The following is a 27,948-nucleotide window of genomic DNA, read 5'->3' on the forward strand; positions in this document are numbered from 1 at the left end:
GTGCTTTATTAGAACTTTTAACTTCTAGTACAACAAAAGTGAGAACATGGCAATAATTATTAAAATTTACAATAGAAGGAATAACAATAGTTAACTGGAACATTGAACAATATCAAACACCATAGCTTAAAACAGAAACAGAGATGAATAACAAAAAAAAAAAAGAATAGAAACAAGAAAATTAAACAAAGAAAAAAAGGAAGGGAGAGGGCATTAAATAAAAAAAAATTACACATCCATTAAAGTGAAGAAGCTATGCAATGTTCTAAGTGCTTATTTATTTGTTTGTTTGTTTATTATTTATTATTTCTGTTTCCACATCTATATGTAACAGACGTCAGCAGTGACGCTGATGTGCCCAAACCCCCCCCCCCCCCCCCCCCCGCCCCTTCACTGAAATCCCGTAATTTCTTTTCCCAGTGAACAAAATCTCGCGAGAAGTGGCGATCCCGATGTGCACGCGATGATTTGAGACCCGCGCGTGTCTGTGGAAATGCTTCAGTTTGCACAACAAAGGAAGAGCAGAGAATCGGCAGAAGAGGGGGGTGAAACAGTAGGAGTATGTAAGGCGCTGGATAGGCACTCGGTTTGGCTATATAAGGATATTTTGCGTGCGTCAGGGTGTTATTCAGTGTTATTCAACCTTATTCAGTTCTCAGATCATTCATGATGATGTGTTATGAAAGGCACGAGCGCTGAGCGGTCCTCCAGAAAGGGCGCGCGCATTCACCTGGCGGTCGGCTTCATAACGCCTCTATAACGCTGTGAGTTCACTGCTGAGGTTTCTTTACGCATGGATTTGGCTTAGGATTGGTGTAGTGAGGTTAAAAGCAACTGATGAGAAAGTTGCATCACAGCATTTGACCTGAGCACACAGGACGGACTCTGAGCCACACCGTTGCTTTGTAGAAATTATGGGAAATGGATAAACTCACCATTATTTCAGGATGTCTGTTTCTTGCAGCCGATATTTTTGCAATTGCCAGCATTGTGAACCCAGACTGGATCAACACTGGAGAAGAAGAAGGTAAGAACTGTCACTGTCACTTGCTTCATAATGACACCACCACCTTTAACTCCTATTCTCCAGATCTCCAGCTTCTATTACCTTTACCATTACCATTGCACTGTTGTATTCCCTCCATCTCTCCAGCTCCAACTTTTTATCCCCTGCATCCTGCTACATACAGTCATTACAAATAGTGAAAGATTCAGAAGTGGATCTGTTTATGACCATATCATCACTAGGAGATAGAAATGGCACCGCCTAATTACTTATTTATAGGACATCTGATTTGTTTCTTGGTGTAAAAATGAATTTTCACATATTGATCCATACAAGCCATAGTTCCTGGTTTGGTCAAAATACCTACAACTAACCCCACAGTCATGAGTGAAACAGAGATGACGCTAAACCACGTTGTCTTTTCTGATACAGAGCTTTAAAAACTTTTAAATGAAAATCTTTTGTAATAGAAATTTACCCCACTCAGACTGCTCAGATCTTATTCTCCTAAAGAAAAGAATACATACACTTTCAGAAATAAAGGTAACAAATTGTACTTTTCCTTATTGATGGGTTGGTACCATCAAGGTGACGTCTTTGTACCTTTAAAACTAATCTAAGGTATGTGATTATTCTTTAAGGCGGATTGAAGTACCTATAAAAGATAATTAAAGGCATGCCTCCTGTGCCTTCATGTGGTGTAGTGGTTTGTGTGTTTGCCTCGCATCTCAGGGGTTGGGGGTTCAAATCCTTCTTCTGGCCTGCTTGCATGTTCTCCCTTTGCTTGGAGGAGTATGTTTGCTTTTTCCTGGGGTGGTACTGTCAAAATAACATCTTTGTACCATTAAAACTAATCTAAGGTACATAATTATTCTTTAAGGAGCTCTGAAGTTTGGGGGTTTCCTCTGGGTCCCTGTTTCCTCCCCCAGTCCAAAGACATGCGTGGTAGGCTGATTGGCATTTCCAAATTGTCTGTAGTGTGTGAATGTGTGTGCAGTTGTGCCCTGCGATGGGTTAGCACCCTGTCCAGGGTGTGCCCCGAGTTCCCTGAGATAGGCTTCAGGCTCCCCGGTGACCCTGGGTAGGATAAGTGGGGTGGATGGACATGTTCTTCATGCATAAAATGATGTAGTCTTGATGGTAATAATCCAGTGACAAGGAAAAGTACAGTTTGGTACCCATATGACTTATATAAAACAGTTTTTTTATTCAGTGTGAGTGTGTGGAAAATTAGACAGTTTAAATTAAAAAACAAAAACAAAACTGTAACCCCAATATAATACATAAATAATTGGGTATCCCCAGTGTGTGCATGTGTTTCCTCCAGGTTCTCCAGTTTCTTCCCACCTCACAAACGCTGGGTGTGTGTTACTGCCTCACACCCAGCGTTCTCAGGATTGGCTCGACATCCACCGTGACCCTGACCAGGATAAAGCAGTTATAGAAGATGAATGAATAAGACTAATAGACATCTCAGACATGTCAGAGATGTGATTTGAAGACAGATTTGGTGTGGCAGGACTTTCATGGGTGGCAGCTGCAACCCTGTGTGTAACCTATTTAAAAATGTCTCCAAGGACTGTGGACACTACAGCATAATATAATACACAACAAAGTTCAGGCTGAAGTTGAAATTAAAGTTAGAGCTAGATTAAAATATATTCACCAACACTGTGGGCCCAATTTTAAATCCATCTCATGGTTTGTAAATAAGCAGGAGCATCTACATAAGATATGTGATATTCATGAAAATCCAATTAGTTCTGAAAAATGTTTGTATCCTACGAGAGCTCCTGATTTTGTGTAGCGTGAAGCTCGATTGACAGCCTTTTTACTAGTGATTACATCGGGAAAAACAGTGGGAGACCACTGTTAGCCATTCAACTGACCTCGGAGGATGTGATGGACGTCATCACCATCACGCATATCCACTTGTCAAAAATATGGTGAAGGATGACTCACGATTTCTTTTTCCACAAATCTGTAGACCAGTGCTGATGGATTCTGCACTACTAAACTCTTAAATGTGGGTTTGTTTTGTAATAAGGGCTTTATGCACTGTAGGGATCTAACCAAATACAAACACATTAGTTGAGTTCAACAGATAATGTGTGCGCTTTTTTTTTTTTTTTTTTAAAGAAAGCTTGGCAGAAATATGGATGAGGCTAGAGGCTTGCATCGAGACTGGGATCTTGTGGGACGCAACAAAAAAGGAGAGGTTTTTATTACTGTCATGCAGATGCAAGCAAGCAATTACATATGAAACTCACAGGACAAAGAAAGGCCTTTGATTAAAATGAACTTGTGGCTCTGCACAGTGGTGTAGCCAGGAATTAATTTCAGCGGGGTGAGGAAATGTACGAAATAAAATCACACTGGGATCTGTACAATTATATTGATCAGTGTGATGTGCTCATGCATTTTGAGTGGATACCAGACAGTACTAGGAGCGGTGATGGCACGACTTTGTTATTTAATCATTTAACTCACAATCTACCCTCAACTGATCCTGCCATATTAATAAAGTTGCCTTAAATTACCTTATGAGAGTTCCACTGAAACTGATGCAAATAACATGATGGTAATAGGGAAAATGATATTTTATCTTATTAAACCAGATCTGTTCTTCTTTATCTCGTCCTGCAGTAAACTTCCAGTACTTCCAGTTCAGCAGCTGTCACCTCCATATGCCTGAGCTTAGAGTGTAGCTGACTAGCTTTCAAACAGAAACAGGAAAAATGCATGATTCCGATTGGCTAATCTTGTTTCTCTCCATAGCACCTGGCAGCCAATAAAATGTGATTAAACAGACTAATCGAATGTAATCATAATGGTGACTCTGTTGACCTTTTATGATTCATTATAGCTCAATTACTGCTCAAAAATCTTATCTGAAATTGAATAACATTTTGCTCAGTAACTGCTCTATAATAATGTTCATAAAAGGTATATAAAATTAGCTAATTAGTATGTGCAGAGGCTTGCGCTGCTGCCTCACACGTTCAGTTTTGAGCTCGGGTTACTGTCTGCGTGGAGTTTCGCACGTTCTCCCTGAGTTTGCCTGGGTTTCCTTCCTGTTCTTTGGTTCTCTCCCACTGTCCAAAAACAATAATGTAGGTGGATTAGCAACGCTAGGTGTGAATGAGTGTGTGCATGGTGGCACGCAATGGACTGGCATCCCATCTAGGATGAATTCTCCAAACTTGCGCCCAGTGTTGCTGGGATAGGCTCCGGATCCACTGTGATCCTGACCAGACAACTGTGACCAGGATAAAGCAGTTACTGAAGATGTATATACACTATATGGCCAAAGGTTTGTGGGACACCTGACAATCACAATCTTATGTGATTTTAGAACATCCCATTGCAAATTTAGTCCCCCTTCGCTGTTATAGAAATCTCCACTCTTCTGGGAAGGCTTTCCACTAGATTTTGTCCATTCAGCCACAAGAAAAAAGTGAGTTCAGGCGCTGATGTCGACCAAGGAGGTGCAGTCAGTATTCCAGTTCATCCCAAAGGTGGTCAGTGGGGTTGAGGTCAGGGCTCTGTGACACTAGGACACTCGAGTTCTTCCACTCCAAACTTGGCAAACCATGTCTTCATGGACCTCGCTTAGTGCACAGGGACATTGTCATGCTGGAACAGGTTTGGTCTAGGCCTCTTAGGCCCTGTTCACACATCTGTCTCGAGTGATCCGATCATAACTGGGCAGACAAGATGCATAGCTGTTGACACCTGGCATTATGAATTCGTCTCCTGTGACCACTTGCGTTCGGATTTCGTATATCATTTCCACTGGAGGAAGGGTGTCACGCACATTTATTACATCAGACTTTGCTGCATTTATGTTCAGGCAGAAATGTCCAGCAAATCCTATTTCATGTACATTTATGGGCTGTATCAAACGCTTCATTCATGTGATCTGCTAATAAAACTTATAGATGAATGGCAGATGAGATGACAAAAGAAGCTACGGAAAGCAGCTGCTTTTGTTTCTGCTGTTTTAGCCACAAGACCCTGAGGAATGCTATGGGTCCACACTAGAAGTGCAGTGGAGAGTTATTATCAGTGGATAGTGGAGCATCATTAGAATTTCAGCATGATTTCCAAACAGTCACACAATGTTTACGTAGTTTCAGGCTAGGGCAATGACACAGACGATTAGTTGGTTCTTTGTTGCTGTCCGGGATTCATCCAGACGCATTTGCGTTCACATTACAATAGTGCTATGGCCATATGCGCCCCAAACCACCTCCAAATGTGGTTTGAGTGATTGGATCACAAGAGATTCGCATTTGACTCGGTTCACACCTGAACTGGCCACTTATGATGTATCTTCCAGGACGTACGTTAATCCCAGGTGTGACCGGGGCCTTAGTTCCAGCAACGGGAAATTGTAATGCTACAGCATACAAAGACATTCTGTACAGTTGTGTGCTTCCAACTTTGTGGCAACAGTTGGAGAAGGAACACATATGAGTGTGATGGTCTGGTGTCCACAAACCTTTGGCCATATAGTGTATGTGTGTTATGTTAAGCATTTGGAACTGGAAAATATTTCAGGGGGTTAAAAATGGGATCATGGTGCTTTATGTTAGTCTATTAGTTTGTATTAGAAAATATTGTGGCCAGTTACATGAATAATAATAACTGCATGAGCAGGATTTTAAAAAAACAGTCCTGCACACATCTCTGTTTCAGACCAGTTATTCTATACAAAAAAAAAGAAAAAAGAGCTTTATGGTTTAGGCCACGTCCGAATACAGAGTCTAATATGAATATTTGAAGCACTAAACGGAAACAGATATGGATAGTGCCATTGTGCTACACATAATGCCCTGTAACTCTGCTATAATATCCCTCTCTGTGGACGGACTGCTCTTACTGACGTTTTTCATGCCATATCACACTAATGCAAGAGCCTCCCAGTAATTGAATTTCCAGCTCTATTTACTGATGTCTTTCCCAAAGAACTTGCGCAGATGTCACTTTAGTCACCATTCCTAATGAAACTCTTACCATTTAAATAGGTTTTGTGACTGAAGCTCCTGCTCCAATAATAAACCCTTATCTAAGTCACATAGATATGTTCCTCTTGCTGTCTTTATCTGTCTGGGCCTGGGCAGTATTTTCGTACGTGCCACACAGTATGGTAGGAAGTGAATCGCATCATACAGGACACTTGTGTAGAAGCATCTGTCCTTGTTATGTTTCTCCACTCATGTATTCAGTTTTTTCTTTAATTTGTCTCCAATCTGTATACAAAGGCAGATTTCCTATTCCACTCTAGTGAATGTGTAGGAAATGAATAGGATGTGCCATACACAACTAATAAAGACATTCTCCCTCTGGTAAAGTTTCCATTATGACACTCAGTATTACATTACTAGACTTTCACATTACAGAAATCTTGAGTCACCACACAGATTTAGAGTGGAAATGTAATTTACTCGGTTGTTTATTAAGACTAATTTTCAGACATTTGTTCAAGATTAATTGTGATAGGATTTCTTTCTTTACTACCAACAAAGGTTTTGCATGTAATCTTATGGAAAGATATTTTAAAAAGTGCTACCACTGTCGTTTTTTCAGTCACGCTAGAACAAAAAAAAGTTTTCGGAAAAGCACCGAGTGACGTCAAGCGCAGTTTAATATCGCAGCCAATCAGGTCACAAGTTAGTCAGTGAATCTGCGGAGATTTATGACATGCTACTATTTATAACTGCTAATATTAAAATGTTGCAATAAAACAAGTATAATCCTATTCTCTTGATTTCTCCAAAGCTACAGCGAAGACAAACAATCTCTTCATTGCCAGAGGTAAACCAGTATTTATTTTATTCTTTCTTACCGAGGATAATAATAAATCAAATCTAGATAGCTAGGCTAGTTAGTGAGTTAATAGTAGCTAGGACTGTTAAGAGCATCATTATGATTATAGTGTACATACCGTGTAAGGTTTTTTTTTAACACTAAAAATGCTCTGGCTAGCACTTTCGGTCCAAAAAATAAAAAATGCCAAGTGTGAAAAGCATCCTGGGGGAACCTTTAGGAAGAACTGAGCCACAATTAAACATGAGGGCTGGAGCATGCGTTTGTATTCAGTTCTCTGGGGACCTGCACCCAGAAGTCTGATTTCAAGTGGGGGAGTTATTCCACGTCAGCCATGTGGTGCCTTGTATAATCTGGACACTTTGCCCTATACAGGGGATTTATTAAGCAGTGTTGATTCTCCTGTGTGCTTTGGGAGAGTGAGTCATACAATAGCCTGAGTAGAATAAATGAAAAAAAAAAACATGAACTAAAAGCGCCCACATGCATAAATGTAGCCCATGGATAATGTGTAATAGTGTTTCCAGCAGGTGAATCATGAGCCATGGGAAGTTACACACCATGTGAATTATAAAGAGCGAACTCTCAAACATAATTGTGTGTGTCTTTCAATCCAGGTGCTCTGACCATGGGGCTGGTTCGGCAGTGTCAGACGATTCATGGGCGGGACAGGATATGTTCACCCCCGAGCCTTTCCCCAGAATGGCTCGCCACGCTCTTCTTTATAATCCTGGGCATCATTTCACTGTCCATCACTTGCGCTTTGTTGGTGCTGTCACACTGGCATCAGGAGACAGCGAAGTATGCCCGCTGGATCGCTTTCACAGGAAGTGAGTAGTGCTTCTGGAAACATTGATTTATTAGACTCGTTCAGTCAAATAAATAAATTAGCAGCATTCAGTTGATTTGAAAAGTGCATGCTATTTTAATGACCTGTCTTTTCTGTTTCAGTGGTCCTGTTCTGTCTGGCAGCTCTTATATTTCCAACTGGATTTTATATCAGTGAAGTCGGTGGACAACCTTACAAGTTACCCAACAGCACTGTTGTGGGATCTTCATATGTACTTTTTGTCTTATCAATATTTTTCACAATCGTTGGACTGTTGTTTGCTGGAAAAGTCTGTCTGCCTGGCTGACAAAAAAGCATCATCACTAACGTGTTTGTTGCAAGCTATAGAACTTTGTGCAAAGCATGGGGTTCCATTTTTAAGAACGTGAAAGAGTTGCTCTTAAACCAACCCACAAAGACTGACAAGATTTTATATGCACTATGTCAAGACTTGTGTATTAGAGATGCACTATATCACTGGCGCCGATGAACTTATCTGTTCAATATTGTCTTCTACTGATCATTATTTTTAAAGGATTCAGTTCTATTGTGTTCTTTTAACATCATCCTTGTGATTGTTATCCTTGATGTCATGGCATGTGAAAACAATTATTTAAATACAATGCACATTTTTTGGCATAAAGGTAAAAGCAGGTGACAAAGAATACTGCTTGCCCAAGCTGAAAAAGTGTTCGTGCTGTACAGGAAAAGTGTTTTCAAGCCACAATACCAACTCTGTCCTTCTCTTCCAGGATGAAATCTCAGCCTGTTATTTATAGCTGAACTCCTGTGCCACTTTCAGTTTTATCCATCTATTTGTGAGATTCATCTGTGTATGAATCGGTCTCGTTTCCTTGGCAACAGCCAGCATTTAGAGAAAAGAAATGAAAAGTGAGAAATTTCTTTCCTCTTTTCTTCTAAAAACATTCATCTAAAAAGATTATTCATATTTTTCTGAATGATATATCCCTGTTGATAAACAATAATTAAATAATTAAATGTCAACATTAATTAAATAGTCGAATTTCAGAAAGAGAAACAATGTTACAGCTAATCTCATACATAACAAAAACGAGGTTGAGACAAGACAGTTAAATCTGAACTATAATAATGATTTTATTTTTAGAAGGATGTTTATAATTTGTGCATTCAGGAAGTTATTTTCCAACATAATGGCAGCATGAAGAGAACATCTGTGAGTTTATAATACATATAATTTTCAGATATTATCTAAGGGATGGTCTATAATCAGCTTATAGTAGTGTTATTTATCTATAGTTAGCTTATAATAGTGTTATTTCATTTTATAAATTATGTATGCAGGTTAATGTATGATAGATCGCCTTATTATTCTCCTTCAGCTCTTAGCATGCTTCTGGAGTTTGAATCAGTGTTCAGCAGGATCATGAAGCAGTTTATTAGGAATACTTGTACACCTACTCATTCCTGTAATTATCTAATCAGCCAATCATTTGGCAGCAGTGCAGTGCATAAAATTATGCAGATACGGGCCAGCAGCTTTGGGTAATGTTCACATCAACCATCAGAATGGCATGATTGTTGGTGCCAAACGGGCTGGTTTGAGTATTTCTATAACTGCTGATCTGGGATTTTCACGATCAACAGTCTAGAGTTTACTCAGAAGGATGAAATAAAGAAAAAACATCCAGTGAGCAGCAGTTCTGTGGACTGAAATGCCTTGTTGATGAGAGAGGTCAACGGAGAATGGCCAGACTGGTTCGATCTGACAGAAAGGCTATAGAAACTAACCACAGAAAAGCATCTACGATTGCACAACATGTTGAACCTTGAGGCGGGTGGGCTACAACAGCAGAAAACCACGTCAGCTGCAGTAGGCAGAGGCTCACAAAAACTAGACAGTTGAAGACTGGAAAAGCATGGCCTGGTCTGATGAATCTCGATTTCTGCTGAGGCACACAGATGGTAGGGTCAGAATTTGGCACCAACAGCATGAATCCATGGACCCAACCTGCCTTGTGTCAATAGTCTAGGCTGGTGGAGGTAGTGTAATGGTGTGGGGAATGTTTTCTTGGCACGTTTTGGGCCCGTTAATACCAATCAATCATCACGTGAATGCCAATACTTGAGTATTGTTGTTGTCCATGTGCATCCCTTTATGGCTATGATTTACCCATCTTCTAATGGCTACTTCCAGCATGATAATGCACCATGTCATAAAGCAAAATGGTCTCAAACTGTTTTCATGAACTTTACAGTGAGTTAAATCTGCAGGAATTGCATGATGCAATAACGTCAACATGGACCAAGATCTCAAAATAATGTTTCCAACATCTCGTGTGAGATTCCAACATTTCCACGCCAAGAACAATTGAGGCTGTTTTGAGTACAAAGGGCGGCCCTACCCAGTATTAGTATAGCGTTCCTAATAAAGTGCTTAGTGAGTGTATATAATCAGTGAAAAGGTTATGGCAGCGGTGGGATTCGAACCCACGCCATCGAAATGACTGGAGCCTAAATCCAGCGCCTTAGACCACTCGGCCACGCTACCGTGTTCCCGAAATGGTTAATTCAAAGGTCTAAAGTACCTCGACGTGATTTTACGACGCCTTTCAGATATTTATAATGTACAGCTAGCTAAATTAGTTATCTAGCTGTACCCACGGGTATTTAATTCACAGGAAGCATCAGATGCCGTATAAGTCGTTGTTGCTATCCAACACAGCGCCTTACAGACTCCGCCATCTTGGAAGGGTCGAGATTTAATTACAAGACAATGGACGTCCATGGAAAGAATCTGGTATATACAGTCTTGGTCTACCTTCACAAGATTGGCTGTAACTAGCATTATATTCACCTGAGTTCCACCACATTTGCTTTGTTTCAGATATAATAATTGTCTTTATTAACTAGTTATGAGAGTTATACATCACTCTTAATCTCAACAAGCAAACAAAATAAGACTGACAGGCGTTAGAGGTTTTTAATTACATAAGCAATAAACATGGCTACAGAGGAGTTCCTCCCACACAAAAGCAGTTAATCACATACACCAAATTTGTAGGAATACATTATTATTTCCTCAGACAATCCAAGTGGTTTAACTGTAATTATGCAGTGGGTGGACAAAATAAAGGAAACCCATAACAATATGTTCATATCAGGGACCTAATAATCCATTATTAGCTTTATTATTAGCTCCATCTTGGAAGGCTATCACACACTTCCTGAATTGTTTGTCATAGGATGTTGGATTTTTTTTTTTAAACCAAGAATATCTTCCACTTCTTTGCGGGATGAAGGAGGTGGATATCTACGCTGCGGTCTGTACTCCAGAACCTCCCTTGAAGGTTTAATGAGGCTTAAATCTGGTGATTGGAAAGGCAATGGAAGGCACTTAACTTCATACTGGAGTTCATCAAACCACATTTTGGCAGTAGGAATGGGGACATTAATCATCCCGGATTATGGGAATTTCACTAGGAAAGAGTATTCGCATCATATGGGGAATGTAAAATTGCCACATATTGGTTCACTATTATTTGACTCTGCAAACCAGTCACTGGACCCAGTGATTTTTACAAGATGGCTGCCCAAACCATTATAGATCCCCACCTTACTTAAGAGCTGGCAGCAGAAGTTGTGGGCTAAAGGCATTATTTGGTTTGCTTTGATAATAAATCCATCCAGACATTAGATTTATGCTGAAAGCTGACTCATCAGACCATATTAATTTCGTTCATTGCTCAGGGATCCAGGTTTTGTGCTCATTCCACCAAGTGATACATCCTCAAACATTGGTTTTATATACAGAAGGTTTCTGAATGGCACGCCTGCTATGAATGCCAGCTTTGTAAAATTCTTGATGTATGTTGGTCATAAAATTGCTCATTCAATTCTTCTTGTAGCTGTAATTTTTGGCCATTCAGGAACTATCCTGTGAAGTGTTCATCTAGCCCTGTTACTGTGCATCAACTAGAGACCACTGTTCCTCCTTGCCAGTAGCATTTGTCCATGTTTGACAAACCTTGCTACAAAATTTTGAGATTTTTCCATGCTTCTGCAGTTTGTGCACCCACTGTCTGACCTTTATGCAAATCTGTTAGTTGCTTCATGTTGCTTCGAAATCTCACCTATCAAAGTGCAAACTGTCAGATCTATTTTATAGCTGAGATGTGCTGTTAGTTAACTATCAACTTAATATAACTCATCTGTGTCTGTTTCTGACCTCAGAGTCAAAGATCCTTTCTCATGTAGTGCCCTCTGTATGTTAATATTCATACTTGTTTAATGTTTAATTGTAGTCGATTTCTGTAGTTTTCTGTCAGTAATACACACCTCAGTTTCTGCCCCAATCGCTTACTGTTAAATCTGCGTGCACAATTCCCAAACATGAAATGAGTTAAAATTTATCTGCATACAGTTTTGTCAGTTAGCAAACAAATCCCATGCAGATAATTGTAATAGCACAATTTTGTGCATTTTTACATGAGTGTTAAAGAAATCTGGATAGTGCTATTTTTCATGGCCATGTGTTGCAAGTTTGTGATGTGTCGTTCATGAACGAGTCAGCTGTTTGAACCCATTCTGTTAGGAGAACACAGAGAGCTTGTTGGCATTTATGAGTCAGGCTTGTTTTTTTGCCACTCTGAAGAAGAAGAAGAAGAAGCCTTTGTTTGTCATATACAGTGCAGTACACTGAAACTCTTTTCTTTGCGCTTGTTGAGAAGTTGGGGTCAGAGCACAGGATCAGCCATGATCCAGTATCCCTGGAGTAGAGAGGGTTAAAGGCCTTGCTCAAGGGCCCAACAGTGGCAGCTTGGTGGTGCTGTGGTTGATTCCTCCAACTTTCTGATCAGTAAGCCAGAGTTTTGAACCTTGCACTATAATTTAATCAAAATGACAAAATACTCCAATCTACACCTCTTTTCACCATCCGAGCTGTTTGTTAGCTGTGTGATTGAATCAGAATGACTGAGGATCTGCTGCACTGCTGCTTGTTGAAGATTTGCTGTATGTTTTCATTACGTGGAGACGATCAGTCCTCATGATAATGGAAATGAAGCTTCTTAATGAAGCCCTGACAAAGCAGGCACAATGGCATTATTGCAGGGATGCTTACTGCATTTGTCAGTGCTAATTTGTAGTGTCTTGCTGATGTTACAATCATATAATTAAGCAATATCGAGAGCAAGAGCAAGAGTGTGGTTATACTAAATATTGTGTGTAATTCAGGTAATCACAGCTGTGCTGATATTCAGTATAACGGCGATTGAGAGTGTGATATTGCTTTTATACAACAGTTCTATAAACAAGAAATTCATATAGAGTAAGTGATTTTTCAGACACAATATGGTCAAAAATTCTATTTGTTTTTGCTCCGCTAGCAGAAATAGATCCCAAAGAAACCACAGTCACTTTATAGCATGTCGGCTAGTTGGCTAGCTAGCTCACAATGATTTGTACATTGCATATACATTACATTTGTACAGGTGCTTCTGGTAAAATTGGCGTCCCTTCTGCCTTTTCATCTTCATTTGACGAGCGTTCATATATGAAGTCAAACATTATTTTCCTGAAAAGTAGCATTTATTTATTAACATTATTTTCCCGAAGATGTCACTAACACTACTGTTAGTGCTGTACTGTAAAAGTTTTTAACTAGGAAGGGGAATTTTACGTGGCGAACACAGAGGAGCGGAGCGATACACACAGTGAAACATCTCAGTGCAGTTATAGGAAATATAGGCACACTTCGAACACCTCTTGACCATTCAAATTAGTCGAATGGAAATAATCTGTATAAACAGATTTTACAAAATGCAATTATAAATGTAAAATGTTATTTTATAAATTAATTAGTACGATTTCATGGAACAAGAGGCATGGTGGCTTAGTGGTTAGCACATTTGCACCTCTGGGCTCGAATCCCACCTCCACCCTGTGTGTGTGGAGTTTGCATGTTCCCCCCCCGTGCTTTGGGGGTTTCCTCCAGGTACTCTGGTTTCCTCCCCCAGTCCAAAGACATGCGCTGTAGGCTGACTGACATTTCCAAATTGTCGTGTGTGTGCGTTTGTGCCCTTTGATGGGTTGACACCTTGTCCAGGGTGTCTGCTACTTTGTGCCCCAGATTCCCTGGGATAGGCTCCAGGCTTCCCCACGACCCTGTGTAGGACAAGAGGTACAGAAAATGGATGGATGGATTTTGTAGAACAATTCAGCCATATTGGCTAATTGCCCTAAGTGTGAATGAATGTATGGGTGTATGGTTCCCTGCTCCTATGTCCCAGTCAGGGTGTATTACCACCTTGTGTTCCCAGGATGGATGCAAATGAATGAATAAAGTTAAGCAAAGAAGAACAATCACTGGACACAAAACACTGCCAACCTTTTATGGTTTAGAGTCAAACAAAATGGGCTGAGTCAAATGATCCGACTCACTGAAATAAGCCGGAAGTGTGTGTGTGTGTGTGTGTGTGTGTGTGTATGCGTACGTGCCATCCGTGCAGTGAGGCCATGTCGGTGTGGGCGGGGCGTGCATGACTCCTTGTTCCTGTGGGCGGGGCGTGTAGGACTGCAGGTCTCTGTGGGCGGGGTTTGCACTACACACATGACTCTATAAGGATCTTTGTGGCGTTGTAAACTCACTGAGACCTCTACTGGTAGCTTTACATATCAATATTCTCCAAAGTAATCTGCACTAAGCATTTGCGAAATTCTGATTGAGTGGAGAGCTTATCATGGTGCATGGGTCAGGTATACAGCCTGATGTGCATGTTTGTACACATAGAGGAATCAGAAGATTAGGAGATTAATGAAAGGGTAGTATTTGTTGGTAAACAGATAAGACATGTGGAGTTGGCTGTAGATGGCGCCACGCAGGCACTGTAGTGAACAGGAGTGCACTGGCTCCATCCAGCACTGTGTACAGATATATATATATATGTGTGTGTGTTAGGGTGTGTGTCAGTCAGTTAGTCAGTCAGTGTGTTACAGGACTGTAGTGGGCAGAGCTAATGGTGGGACACGTTGTGCTGTTTATTAGGAACTACTCAGACAGGAAAGCTGAATTTTCCCCTCAAAATACCCCAAATAATACATTGTGCACTTTCCTTTGCACAAACTCTGGAAATAACTGGACAGAAAAGAAGACTACTTCGGTGATTGTTATGCCTTCCGGACCGGAGCTTTGTTGATTATTAACGAAAGGTGTGTAAGTTGTGTTTATTTTTTTACGTTGCTAGCTACGTGTTTGTGTTTAATATCTGCATGCTAACTGCTAGGTGTGAATGAAACATTTGGAAAAAAAACAGGAAAGTGACCACGCTAAAGTATATTGTGGTGACATTTAATTCTGAAAACATATTGTATATGTTGTGTATTTGACCTTTTTTGCGGAATTTCTGCTTAAATTAACTAAATATGAAAGCGAAATTAGGCTGCATGCTACTGAAGCTAACTGAAGCTAACGATGTTATTGATAGGCTCGTGCTAACAGGAACACTAGCTGCATTCACAGCCACTCGCCAAAGTGATCTGAGCTGAAGGTGCATCACTGATCTCTTGTGAAAAGATCCCTGGTTTGATTTGGTGCTGTTTATTTTACCAGCTCTTAAAGATCACCATGGCTGAAGAGGAGCTCATGTTTAGAATGGAGGAGGTGGACAGTCTGAAAAGACCTCCTGTCAGCAGGACTGTGAGCTCTGGACCTGACAGCTCAGTTGATGATGAGGAAGATGACTTCTACATCTGCCCCATCACTGATGACCCCATCAGCCCCACAAAAGGCATCTGTGATTACCTCAAGGACCTTGTCAACCATAAACAACTCTCTAATTCATTGCCCAAGAACTCTTTCAGTTACAAGGTAAGACCTGTATTTATGGCTGTTTCAGTCATTCAGCTTCGTTCAGGAATCTTTAGGACAGTTCTTGGTGATCTTAAACACTTTAGTGTTACAGTTACAGTTACAGTCTTATAATAACAACCAAGTGAGATCATGAATACATCTTTTATATTGTGGTGAAAATACTTCCTTGAATGGACCTGTCCGTTTACATGTAAACATTATTAGGCAACAAATGTTGTGGATCATGTAAAGTAGCAATTCATTGCTAAATAAAGTTTAAATTGCTGGAGCTCGGCAAAATCTGTGTAGCATGTAGTACTTTGCAAATGGTTTGTCCTGTGTAAAAGTTATACATGGCCATATATAGAGAAAAATAAAGAGCCCTGTCTGAAACATATGCTTAGAGGCTGGTCAGGACCTGCTTCCTGAAACGTCTTCTAAAGAACTGGAGATCAGTTTTTTTTTTGTTTTTTTTTATATATAAATAAATCTGTTGTCTTTATTTCACTGTCCAAGACTAACATTCATATCTTTTTAACGGATTCAGTGCATGCCCTTCTTGGTGTACAGTGCTAGTTGGGACTTGTCTTTGTTGTATCTGTACAGTAGCTCACTTGGTTGCGGGTAGTGCCTGATTCTTCTTCTTCTTCTCTTATGTCAAGAAGCAGAAGAGGAATCAAATCTAATACTATCCAGAATAGAGAATGTATAGTTTATATCTAACTGTCTGCTGTATCTGCCCCCCACCTCCCCCTCAGAACAAAAACGAAACAGACCCAGAGGTGCATTCTGTCAGGTTTGGTTCTTTAACTGAGAAAGGTCGGGTATGTGCATTCAACAACTTTGAATTTTTCTTTCCCTTGCACCATATACTCCCTCTCTTTTCCTTTCCTCATTAATCTTTTTTTCCCTGTGCCTTCCAGTAGTCTGGTATGCATGCCCTTATTTTGCCCTTAGGATTTTTTCTCTCTCCTCCGTAATCACATATTGTTTCAGCTGTTTGCTACCTGCTAGGAAACAACCCCTGTGAAATGCAATGGCTTCATAAGTTTGGTAAACATGATTGTAATGCATTGTTTCTGAAAATGTACACACCCAAGTATTCACAGATTCTCTAAAAACTCTAAAGGGAAAACCACTCAACACATGGTCCAGATCTCATGTTTATCTGAAATCAAATCTCTGAATATACGTGCGTGTCTACGTGTGCACACTGTTGACCTACGACCTTTCAAATATCTAATTATAGGCTGCAGGGCCATAGTGTTTGAGGCATGTCTGCTGTTCAATGAATTAGGGTAGCAAACAAAGTCATCCAGCATGTTTACGTTGCAAGTCATTCCTGAAAAATTATTAATTTGATAAATTACTCTCATACGAATGACATAACAGCAGTCATATGAGGCTCCCACTTTCACATTGTGTTTCTCTTGTTTCCAAGTTCATGATTTTATATTTGTGCAATTGTGTCATCTTGGATTATAGCCATATAGGTCAGCCAAGATCATGATCTAAAGTACAGTCCAGGTTCTGGTATATTTTTAACATTTACTGAACCAATTTGAGGAACATATAGATAGTTCTGTCTATTAATCGTGGCATGAACTTTTGTTTCTATTTTATTTTGTAGCATACCCCACTTGCTTCATGTGCTTGTCTGTTCCTCTCTGCTTTTAGCTAATATTTGTGCATTTCCTATATACATCAAACCCAGGAAAAAGAAGGAAATATGTCGCTATCAATCTGGACATAGTAGATTGATTTGAGTGGTTTTGCATGAAAAATGAACATTGTGCATTCCTGTCTAGGCTGCTTGGAAACATGCTATTGAGAAAGCAAGGGCTATGCCAGATCCCTGGGCTGAGTTTCATCTGGAAGATGTTGAGACGGAGCCCTGCATTCGTTACAGGTCTGTAGTTATAAGTTGTTTTACTTGCTCTGTGTGAAATAATGCTATTTATTGAGTTGTTCTGTATCATAATAGTGTGTGATGGAGGCATGAGGAAGCAGAAGGAGTCATGGTTGATTGTATGTGCTGTTTTATGTGCTTAATTTAACGTGGCAGTAAAGTAATTCCCTTCCAGTGTTGATATATAGCTTGTGGCTGTGTGTTGGAGCTGATGTACAGCCAATGGTAAGGGGTGTTGCTCTTCTTGGAATGCTCCACATGGTACATAGTGTTCTGCTTAAGAGGAGCAGTGTGCACGTTTACTTGTGTAAATAAAAGGCCTGTGCTTGCAGGGTCGTGTTTCTTTTACAGTACACCATACTGTGCGTGAACTCTGTAAGAGTTCTGTTTTTCTGTGAGAGACTCAGCAATTTAATCGGAGCCGGAGGGGGAAAAAAATTACAGACGCTGAATTACCTAAGCAAAAGGAAATAGGGCCAGGTTTTCTGACGACATTAACCATATGATTTATGAAAGATAGATTCAGTTGGATATTATGGAACGTGGAAATGTTTTAATCCAGTGCAATTTCCATGTTGCGCAGTTTGAAAATTTGAGGGAGAAGGGCCACACCTCCTTCACTGGCACTGACAGGCACAGAGGCCACGCCTCCTTACAGACATGACCATGTATTTATTTATGGGTGTATAAAGCTCATTACATACTATTTCGATTCAGTGCAGCTGTAGCAAAAATATTAAGACCAGCATAATGTTTCTAATCAGGGTGTTTTTTTAATTTTAATCAACATGTTTATTAAGGTTTTTATTATGTCAAGGTTACATGTAGGAAGGAGATACAGGATGAAAATAGTACAGCATCAAATTTAAAGTATGTTTTGGCTTGAGGTTCCACAGCGGCGCAGTTATCAATAATGGTGCGTTCTGTTCATCCCGGAAATTCATTAATTAGTTAGGTCTTGTAGTTAATATATATAGAGACGTCTGTCTTCTGTGGGAGCAGCCGTCCTAACAGTCTGCCCTGGTTACCCTGTAGGTACAGTGCCATTACGGGTGAATGGGTGCAGGACCAAGTCTTCATCAAGATGTCCGCTCAGGTAACAACAGCACTGTCACAGTTGCTTGTTAGATTAGCCGTGAAGTGTCGTTTTCACATGAGTGAGATTAGTTGACTTGTCACTTTTCTCTGCTGTTAAATAAGTGCTTCTTTTACAGCCCTTTGGAAAAGGTGCTATGAGAGAGTGTTTCCGAACGTAAGTATTGTCAAGTTTTACACTTGAGCATATTTGTTCATTCCTGGACTACATTCCGTACATAACTAATCAGGGCATAACATTCCCCTTTTGGGGGTTTCGGGTTTAGGGTGTGGCTTTCTGTTCTGGGTGACATGGAAACGGTTAAAAAAAAACTTTTAAAAGCTGCAATATCATAATTCCTTTCATAACACACTGTCTTGAGTAAAGTTTTTAGCTAGTTTGTACTGGTTAATCTTCACCTCATGTAAATAGGCAGTGTCACATTGTGGCTTCCTTCTTACTGTGGTTTAAAGTTGTTCTTCACACTCAGCAGCTGTGTGACACTATGTTTCATTGCTTTGCAGAAAAAAGTTGTCAAACTTCTCCCATAGCAACAACTGGAAATCAGCATCGAACTACGTGGCTAAGCGGTACATGGAGACCGTGGACAGAGATGTTTATTTTGAGGATGTCAGATTACAAATGGAAGCTAAATTATGGGGTGAGGAGTATAATCGCCACAGGCCTCCAAAGCAGGTACCGTTTGCTTTTTTGTTTTGTTAGGCTGCTAGTTTCTTGCTGAACTTGTTTCCCCCCCCCCCAGAAAGTAAGCTGGTATGTTTGGGTCTCTTCACATTAGGTTGACATTATGCAGATGTGTGTTGTGGAAATGACCTCGCGCCCAGGGAAACCGCTTTTCCACCTGGAGCACTACATCGAGGGGCATTACATCAAGTACAACTCGAACTCTGGCTTTGTGAGGGACGATAACATACGTCTCACACCTCAGGTATATTGTCTCAGCATGCACAAAATGTAGCTGCCACTGAAAGTGATAAGAAATTCACACGTAACACAAGCCGGTGTTCACACAGCAATTCTGTGGTCTTAGGCTTTCAGTCACTTTACATTTGAACGATCGGGACACCAGCTGATAGTTGTGGACATTCAGGGTGTTGGAGACCTCTACACAGACCCTCAGATCCACACAGAGAAGGGCACTGACTTTGGTGATGGAAATTTGGGTACTTATCTATATCTTTCTCTTCAGTACAAACACTCATGGATGGTGTACCTCGGATCTACAAGAAAGAGTTTTTGTTATGTTCTCTGACTGAAAGGAGTATGCAAGGACTTGTTTCTGATGTTATCTTTCTCTGCGTGAAAATGTATGTTTCTTTAAGGTGTACGTGGTATGGCCTTGTTCTTCCACTCTCACCTGTGTAACAAGATCTGTAAGAGTATGGGCCTCACACCTTTTGACCTGGCTCCTGCAGAAAGCGCTCAGCTGGACTGGACCAACAAGTTGCTGGTTAGTTTGTTATCACAAGTTAGTTTGTTGGTGGTTAGTTTGTTATGTAAAGATGGTGGTGCTCCCATAGCCAGGAGAAAGAAAAACAAGACCATGGACTAAAACCAGTCAGACAAGGGAGTATCTGTACTTGTCTGTCCATTCCAAAAAATTAAAAAAAAAAAAAAAAAAAAAACACCCCGTCTTGCTAGTGTTCAGGCAGTTGAGTCTTGGCATGTCTTTTGGTGGTGCGGCTTTGGATTGAAGGAACACTGAAGGAACTGACTGGATTTTACACACCTAGCTTCAACTAACCTACTCAAAATCTTGTAACTGTAAACAGTTAAACAGACTATTTTTAACGAGTTTTCGTTAAACATAATTTTACTGATATGATTGTCAATTTCTCAAACTCAAATAAACAGCGATATGCCAATAAATATAAGCCACATATAAGTACTTAAGACAAGTAAATATAACAAACTATAACACTGCCAAACTTTTTTTAATCAAGATGTTTATTAAGGCTTTTATTATGTCTAGGTTACATATAAGAAGTAGAGACAAGAAGAAAAACAAATCTAATTTAAAGTATATTTTGTCTTGAGGTTCCACACACACACACACACACACACACACACACATGCACAAAATCCCTTCTTGGGGATCATAAGCACCTCTTAGCACTTACAGTCTATTGGTCATTCAAAATAGGATCATGTTTATGACGTCAACTGTTGAACAATAATATCAGCCCTTAACTCGTATGTAACTCTGAAGTGTTAATTTACTTTTGGTGTTTGAAAATTAATGGGTTGTGTTGTTTTCTACCTGGTTAGAAGTCAGCGCAGACCGTACTCCGTGGCTCTGAGGAGCAATGTGGCTCTCCCAGGGTTCGGACTACGTCACTCAGCCGTGGACCCCCTCTCCTGTCTCGTCTTTCGGAGACTTCTTCTGCTGATGAGAACATGAGCGACACAGACTCCATTCCCTGTTCACCCCTGAGCCTGGGTGCCTTCGCAGGACGCTCCCCCTTGGGTAAAGGCTCCTCCATTAGGATGTGGGATTAATCTGTGCTTGTACTTATACACATTTCATCTTGCATTGTTGTTTTGCTGTTAAGCTTGTCAAAGTTTCATCATCATTGTTTAGAAAGTTCCCAAATAGAATTATTACCGCTGAAACCGTAAATGTGGTTTTGGTGTTTGCAGGCTGGTCAGGCATGCATGAAACAGATGACGCAGACAGAAACAACTGGAATCGAAAGGTTAGGGTTTGAGGGGAAAAAAAAATTTTTTTTTATTTTTTATTTTTTTTTTGTAAATAAACAAGTTAGTGTAGTAGAGTCATAAAACCTGAAATCATCTTTCATTCCCAGGACTCAGAGAGTGGAGGAGACAGCGGTTACCCAAGTGAAAAACGTAGTGAAGGAGACATAGGAGAACACCATGAGAGGGTATTTCTTTTTCTTTTCTTTTTTTTTTTTTTTAACCTGCTCAACATCATACAAGCAATATTTACTTAAAACATTCTAGTTATAAGCAAGTTCATAAAGATGTGATTTTGTTTATTTAATATGCATTAATTTGTAATATATTTAAGTGTATTAGACACCACTAGTAATAGTGGCAGTGAAAGAGACCGTTTTTGGATTGCATTTTGGATCTGTGATATCGGGTTTTATACGTCACCATGTAGGCTCGACCTTTCTACAGCAGACATTACTCTGAATCGGATGAAGACAGTGTCCGTCGGGTAAATACAACTAATTCAGTTCCCCACTCGAGTCATGATCATAACCATCTAATATACCCCTTTATGTGTTTCTCACCTCACACTTTCTCCAACTTTCCACAACCTGCATTTTTAATACGCTCCAATATTGATCACTCTCCCCTTCCTCTCACCTTTCTCAGCATAAAGTGGTGGGTAATGCCAGCAAGCTCTCCATTACTGTAAACCTCCCTGAATCTCAGACGGTGATTTCCTGCATGCACCACATTTAGTCTTGCCCTCTGGCTTGAACATCAGTATTGTTTGTGAACCAATAAGGCAGATTGGCCTCAACTCAGATCTTCCCTTGCCTCTTGGTACTCCAAAGCATGCTGCTAGAGAATATTTAAAAAAATCATGAGCATTTATTTCCCAAAGACAGAAGGATAGCCATGTTTTTAGCTTATGTCCTTGATTTTGGAGATATTCAATATTGTTGTGCTGCATGTAGACTTGCTGCTTATTGAAAAGAGGCCATTGTTTGTCTTTATAATTGAAAGAGACTTGCTAGTGTATCACCACTTTTTTTATTTTTCTAAATGTAATTATGTTCATGTTCTTGTCTTCTGTGTCTGTTTTAAATCAGCATGCATTCCTGTAAATCAATGAATTGATGAAATTTCACCATCTCTGGGTCAATTAGCACATTAAATTAATAAAATATCTTAAAATGTCTGCAGCTTGGAATTGCAAATTGTTTTTTTATCTCTTGTGATGAGTTGGCTGAAACTCAAACTGAGTACTGAGAACTGAAAAGGAAACAACCTCATCTTGGTTACGAAGACCAGATAATGTCAGCACTAGTGCTCTTGGGGAAATAAACGGATATAAGGTTAATAGAGAAGAAGTTGTGCAAGCATAGTCTAAATGAGCATTTTTTGTATGTTTTGCCATGTTTTTTTTTTAACCTCTTAAGCTTTAAGGAACTATCTTTAGTTCCAGATCTCACTCTTATTTAAAAAAAAAAAAAAATCCCTGAAGCAAAAACGGTTACATGTATTTTCTCCCAATCTGGTGTGCTGGTGTTTGTTTTTTCTCTGACTTTGCACCTGCTGCTTTGTCTACTAACTGAGGTTGATGGTTCTTGCCTTCTCAAAAAATGCAGAACTATTTCACAAGGCACAAACATAAACCTGCACCATTGTGGCCATAGTCTGCACTGCTGAGCATCTTCCTTTTTTCTTTATACCATCACTGTTCTTTTATATATGTGTTTGTTCTACCCATCAGGTGACAGAGGAAAAATGGAGTTTCTTCCATTCGTCCCGTGCCCACATTCACAGGCCGTCCTGTGTGGCAGTAGAGGTGGAGAGACTGAATTCACAGTTTCTTGAAAGGAAAATCGGCAAATCTATTCTGGGCAAGGTAGAGTACTTTTTCCAATTTGCAGCTATCCGTTGTTACTTATATGAACTATATAGAGGATTACATCAACTTTGTTAATAGGAAAGTTATTTCAGATTCAGAAAAAGGCAGACATTTCTCTCAATCTGAAGGGAAATGAAGTGACCTGCCTACCTGGGACATAAGTGCCTCTGAAGTGGATCTTTTCAGCTGTATTAGAGAGATCTATGTCCATGTGGGCAGCATTGTTATCCAGTAAAAATAAGAAAATAGGCATTCTGTTAGTTACAGCTGCATTTTTACACTATTTAGTCGCTTATAGGCTTGTCAGATAATTAATTGGGTGATTGCAAGATTTTTCTTTTTTTTTTTTTTTTACCATGTATGTGAATACCATATGAGTTAGGAAATCCATATTGGCGGTACAGGGAATGTTAAATTTTGCTTTGCTTTCGCTTTGCCTATCATCAGGTACATCTAGCCATGGTTCGATACCATGAAGGAGGTCGGTTCTGTGAAAAAGATGCACCGTGGGACCAGGATTCTGCCGTGTATCATCTGGAGAGGGCTGCTATGTGTGGCGAGTTGGAGGCTATTGTAGCTCTTGGTCAGTTGTATCTGCAGCTGCCGCATCACGTTCTACCTGAGATTGAACAGGAGGTACCGTTTGCTTTTTACTCAGATTTTATTTTTTGCTCAAAGCTGAACTAAATGAACTTGCTCTCTAAATGAACTTACTTTCTGTATGCTTCACTGGACTGGGACAACAGGACAACGAAGAGAACAGAAAGAAAGGCTTCCACCTGTTACTTCAGGCTGCTGAGGCTGGAGACAGACCCAGTATGATTTTAGTTGCCAGAGCGTTTGATACAGGAGTCAACCTCCCACCTAACAGGTACAAAATAATAATGTTTATATATTTCTTTTAATATTTCTAATAATTCATTTCTAACTACACCCAAAGATCAAATCTCATTAACTTGACAAAACTGACACAATATAGCTTATATTTTTTACAACCCCTTAGAAAAAATAAACATCCAATTAGTGCAAATCCTATGTCTCATATCAGTAGAAGAATTATATTTTGCATTGATGGGTTTAGCCACACTGACATCTGACAGGATTTCCCAGACCACCACACATTTAATGAAAACGTAGGGAATGGCTGAAGCTGTATATTGCAGTTTTCACCGTAAAGGAGACGTTCATGGTTGACCTTTCATTGTATTTACAGGACTCAGGACTGGGAGGAAGCGGTGCATTGGTATGAGAGTGCGCTAAACATGACTGATTATGATGAGGGAGGAGAGTTTGATGGCATGCAGGATGAACCACGCTACCTCCTTCTAGCTCGGGTAGCTGAGATGTACCAAGAGGGACGTTTTGGCCTTGCTGCAGATCCTCAGAGAGCAGGTATATGTGGAAATGCAACTTAGCTATATAAGTAAGGTTTGTGATTTAGTTCTGTTTAGTATTAATGCATGGATGTTTAGACTTAGTGTTATCTTGCTTAAACTTCTATTAAAATCACAGTCCAGTGGACATAATTTCATTCAGATGCACTTCAGATGTCTTTTTGTGTAAGGATCCGAGAGCTTCCTGGTGTGACATCTCTGTTTTCTAGATACAGAAACAACATCCTTACAGCTGTTTGTTTTTCTGTTCATTTATGTAGAGGTAGATTTTTGTATGTCAGAAATTATACAATCCCAAAATATGAATCCGGCTATTATCTATGTCACAAATAATAAATAAAGACAGGTTTTTTGACAGGTGGAGTACATTTCATGTTAAACATTCAGTCTGAGTATCTGAGCATCTGGGATAATGATCTCTTGGTGAGATGTTCCTATCAATTTAGGTGTGGGTTTTGCCTACAAAAAATAATTACCTGCTCTTCAACACAAGTACAGGTGCAGTATGGCTGGATTACAAGATATTTCATTGGACTACAGAAAAGTCAAAATTATCACCTGCTTACAAAGAAAAGTTATAATTAAGCTTCTGCAGGCATTTTCACTAGGTCAGGGTTAGGTTACCATGAAGGAAATCACAAGGCGACCTGGGCGTTGCACAGCGTTATACTGCATATCAGAACCCAAACCTGACTCCAAGCGTGGTTCCAAATGAACAAGAAATGTCAGCGGAAACAGGAAAACATAAAAATCATCCAGCGGAAATGCCTATTCACTGAAGGGGAAAGGACGTGCGGTTACTTTAGTTTGCTGTCCACATTATTTAGGTGACCTCTGACCTGCGAATTCCCAGGCCTCAGTCTTGTGATTAGCGCCAATAGACAATAGAATGGAGGAGGAGGAGTTACTTATTATTAATTCGTGGCTGCACCAGACTTTTGCCGAGCTTTTTGTACTGATGTTTGGTGAACATCTGGGAAAAAATCTCATGCATTAACATACACCAGGGCCTTTTGCAGTAAAATTCTGTTTATTTTCTCTCTCTGCCTGCTAAGATTTTCTTGTTGGCACCTCTGTCCTTATTTTAGAACTGAAAAATCAGATACCTGAGCTCAGTCCCACTGGTGTAATCTGAAATGTACTTTTTTCCATTATTAATTTTCACTGTGCATGCCATTTTAGTGAAGCAGTGCCACTGGCAAAGATTGCATGATTATTATTGTAATATGTAATTACTTATGGCTAAAAGCTTAGATGACATTTTATGCAAAACCCAGATGGTGTTCTAGTTCACACACTACATATAAAAGAGCTCTTAAGGTATTTTTTCACATGCGATCAAATGTAATCAGTACTTTCATATATAACTAACCTTTGACAGTTAAGGAGCTTATAACCAACAATTTGGGGGAAAAAAAAAAGGTTAAAATGATGATTTAAAGATGAACATAATGAGGTTTGACACACCCAAATGACCTGTCTTTTCTCCGTAGGCGATCTCTTCACTGAGGCAGCTGATGCCGCCATGGAGGCGATGAAGGGCAGACTGGCTAATCAGTACTACATGAAAGCTGAGGAAGCTTGGTCTGCAATGGAAGAGTAAAGGAACTGATTTTTAACTCCCATGCCTGTTAGCCTTGTGCATTTCTGCGTGAAATACGTTTACGTGCTCTTTTACAGCATCTGGTTTTATATGGGGTGTCCTAAAGCATGCACACACACATGCCTTTGTGAATATTTGGGTTCTCTTATAAGCTGGTCAGTAGTTCATACCACTGCGAACAGAAATGAAGGAAAGTGAAATAAATCTGAATTTAAAGGTGTTAAGACTACAGGTAAGCGTCATGACTCTTAGCAACGGCAGTGACAGCATCACTTCATGCTCTAAAAATATCATACCTTGTGTATGGTGATGATAATAACAATGAGAAGATGATGAATCAGCATTATCTATTTGTATGTATCAGTTCTTTCAGGTTCATATTGATGATTTGCATGTTAATGTTTGTGTGTTGGGGGGCCAGGTACAATATTGTGGTATTTCACAATTCTTTGCTAGGCACAAATTGTCTAGACTGTACAATCCCTTTATTTATGTTATTCAGAACACACACATTGGCCTAATTTGACTGTGATTAATTTATATTGTCAAACTCTGAGAAATATCAGACAAAAGCAAAACGCCCCTTTGGAAAGCACTAGTGACAACAGATGGAGATAAAGTGAGTGATGTAACTGTCTTTGCTATATTGCTGTCTTGTGGTCTACCTTTTTTGGATGTAATATCTTAGTTGATTAAGCTGGTTTTGATTCATTTTGCTTGTTTTTAACCTACCTTTATGCTGAAGACAAATATGTGAATTTTGTTTACAAGAACAAAAACTTGTAGAATAAAAATACAAGTGCGAACAAGTTGGATACAAATGCTGTATGTGAGTGCTACTTGTAATGTGTACATTTATAGAAGTATGATTGACTGTGGTAATGGTGCAAAGATACAGGATAAATAAGCTTAAAGTGAAAACAAAATAATCAACACAAGGGCAATTAAATATCATTGACTAACAAATTAATGAGTGTATCTGGTTCTAATGGCAGGTTAGTTCATATGCCTGACAGTTCTGTACAGTAATGTACAGTACTGTGCAAAAGCCTTAGGCACCCTATTTTTTTTTTTTTTCAGTACAAACTTTGTTATTGATTTGTATTTTATGACTTCTACATTATTGATTCAGTACAAAAACATTTTAGATTTCCAAACATTAGTTTTCCAGCACAAAATTAAATGTTACAGAAAAATGTTTTGTATGTCAGTAAAGAAAGCAGCATATTATGTAAGAGACACTTTTCAGGCAAAAAAACATAATGAAGGCTGCTGGGTTTTGCTGCAAAAATAAGAAGCGAGTGTGACAGTCAAAGTCTCCAGAAGAACTGTGGCTGGTTCTGCAAGCTCATTTCCGTATAAAACGGCACACACTGTACCTGAGACTACTGTTTTTTTTAAAGCGAAGGATCGTCACACCAAATATTGACTTTGTTTCATTTATTACTGTTTACTGCTCTTTATTTTAACGTAGAAACATTTAGTTTCATTATTTTTGAAGGCATCTTTGCTCTACAGCATTTCTTTGCATGTGCCTAAGACTTTTGCACAGTACTGTACATGACAGCAATTTTACATGATCTAATGTATAATGCAGTGATATATTAATGGCCAAAGGTTTGTGGACACCTGACCATCACACTAATACAGTGTAAAACTTTTCCAGAAAAATGGAGGTTATTATAGCATCAAATGGGTGACCAACCCCATATTAATGACAATTGTTTTGAAATGAGATGTTTGGGTGTCCACATACTTTTGGCCATGTAGTGTTCAGACAAGTGACTCTTCGCTCTAAGGGGACCAGTGGACCCAAAGCATGTGAACAAAAATGCCCCCTACAATATAAAAGTTTTTCTTTTAACTTGTCACATGTACATA

General features: G+C 39.6%; 2 protein-coding genes and 1 non-coding gene across 11 annotated transcripts; 2 read left to right on the top strand and 1 right to left on the bottom strand.

Moving 5' to 3' along the window:
- Positions 1-411: 411 nt before the first annotated feature.
- mosmob (modulator of smoothened b) lies at positions 412-8,570 on the top strand. 2 transcript variants are annotated; one of them, XM_026914516.3, is made up of 4 exons: positions 412-1,027; positions 6,791-6,826; positions 7,456-7,668; positions 7,790-8,570. In XM_026914516.3, exons 1-4 carry the CDS (start codon positions 922-924, stop codon positions 7,972-7,974), a joined length of 540 nt encoding a protein of 179 aa, XP_026770317.1. In that variant the 5' UTR covers positions 412-921; the 3' UTR covers positions 7,975-8,570. The 2 variants fall into 2 exon arrangements, with proteins under 2 accessions (XP_026770317.1, XP_026770318.1); XM_026914517.3 differs by lacking the exon at positions 6,791-6,826 and having other exon boundaries at positions 417-1,027.
- A 1,545-nt stretch (positions 8,571-10,115) lies between these two features.
- On the bottom strand, positions 10,116-10,197 carry trnal-uag (transfer RNA leucine (anticodon UAG)). Its single transcript has one exon. It is a non-coding gene; the product is annotated as a tRNA-Leu (tRNA).
- A 4,133-nt stretch (positions 10,198-14,330) lies between these two features.
- eef2k (eukaryotic elongation factor 2 kinase) lies at positions 14,331-26,888 on the top strand. Of its 8 annotated transcripts, XM_026915186.3 has the most exons (20): positions 14,332-14,855; positions 15,256-15,513; positions 16,254-16,319; positions 17,304-17,404; positions 18,440-18,500; positions 18,619-18,656; positions 19,004-19,175; positions 19,279-19,428; positions 19,531-19,663; positions 19,823-19,950; positions 20,769-20,967; positions 21,141-21,196; positions 21,308-21,385; positions 21,628-21,684; positions 21,846-21,908; positions 22,933-23,067; positions 23,518-23,706; positions 23,817-23,941; positions 24,284-24,462; positions 25,958-26,888. In XM_026915186.3, the coding sequence occupies exons 2-20, from the start codon at positions 15,271-15,273 to the stop codon at positions 26,065-26,067; spliced, it is 2,283 nt and encodes a 760-aa protein (XP_026770987.1). In that variant the 5' UTR covers positions 14,332-14,855; positions 15,256-15,270; the 3' UTR covers positions 26,068-26,888. The 8 variants fall into 8 exon arrangements, with proteins under 8 accessions (XP_053094794.1, XP_026770987.1, XP_053094795.1 ...); XM_026915187.3 differs by lacking the exon at positions 21,846-21,908 and having other exon boundaries at positions 14,339-14,855; XM_026915188.3 differs by lacking the exon at positions 16,254-16,319 and having other exon boundaries at positions 14,339-14,855.
- The last annotated feature ends 1,060 nt before the right edge of the window (positions 26,889-27,948 follow it).

This window comes from Pangasianodon hypophthalmus, chromosome 12 (genome assembly GCF_027358585.1).
Source record: "Pangasianodon hypophthalmus isolate fPanHyp1 chromosome 12, fPanHyp1.pri, whole genome shotgun sequence".
In the NCBI taxonomy this organism is placed as follows: domain Eukaryota; kingdom Metazoa; phylum Chordata; class Actinopteri; order Siluriformes; family Pangasiidae; genus Pangasianodon; species Pangasianodon hypophthalmus.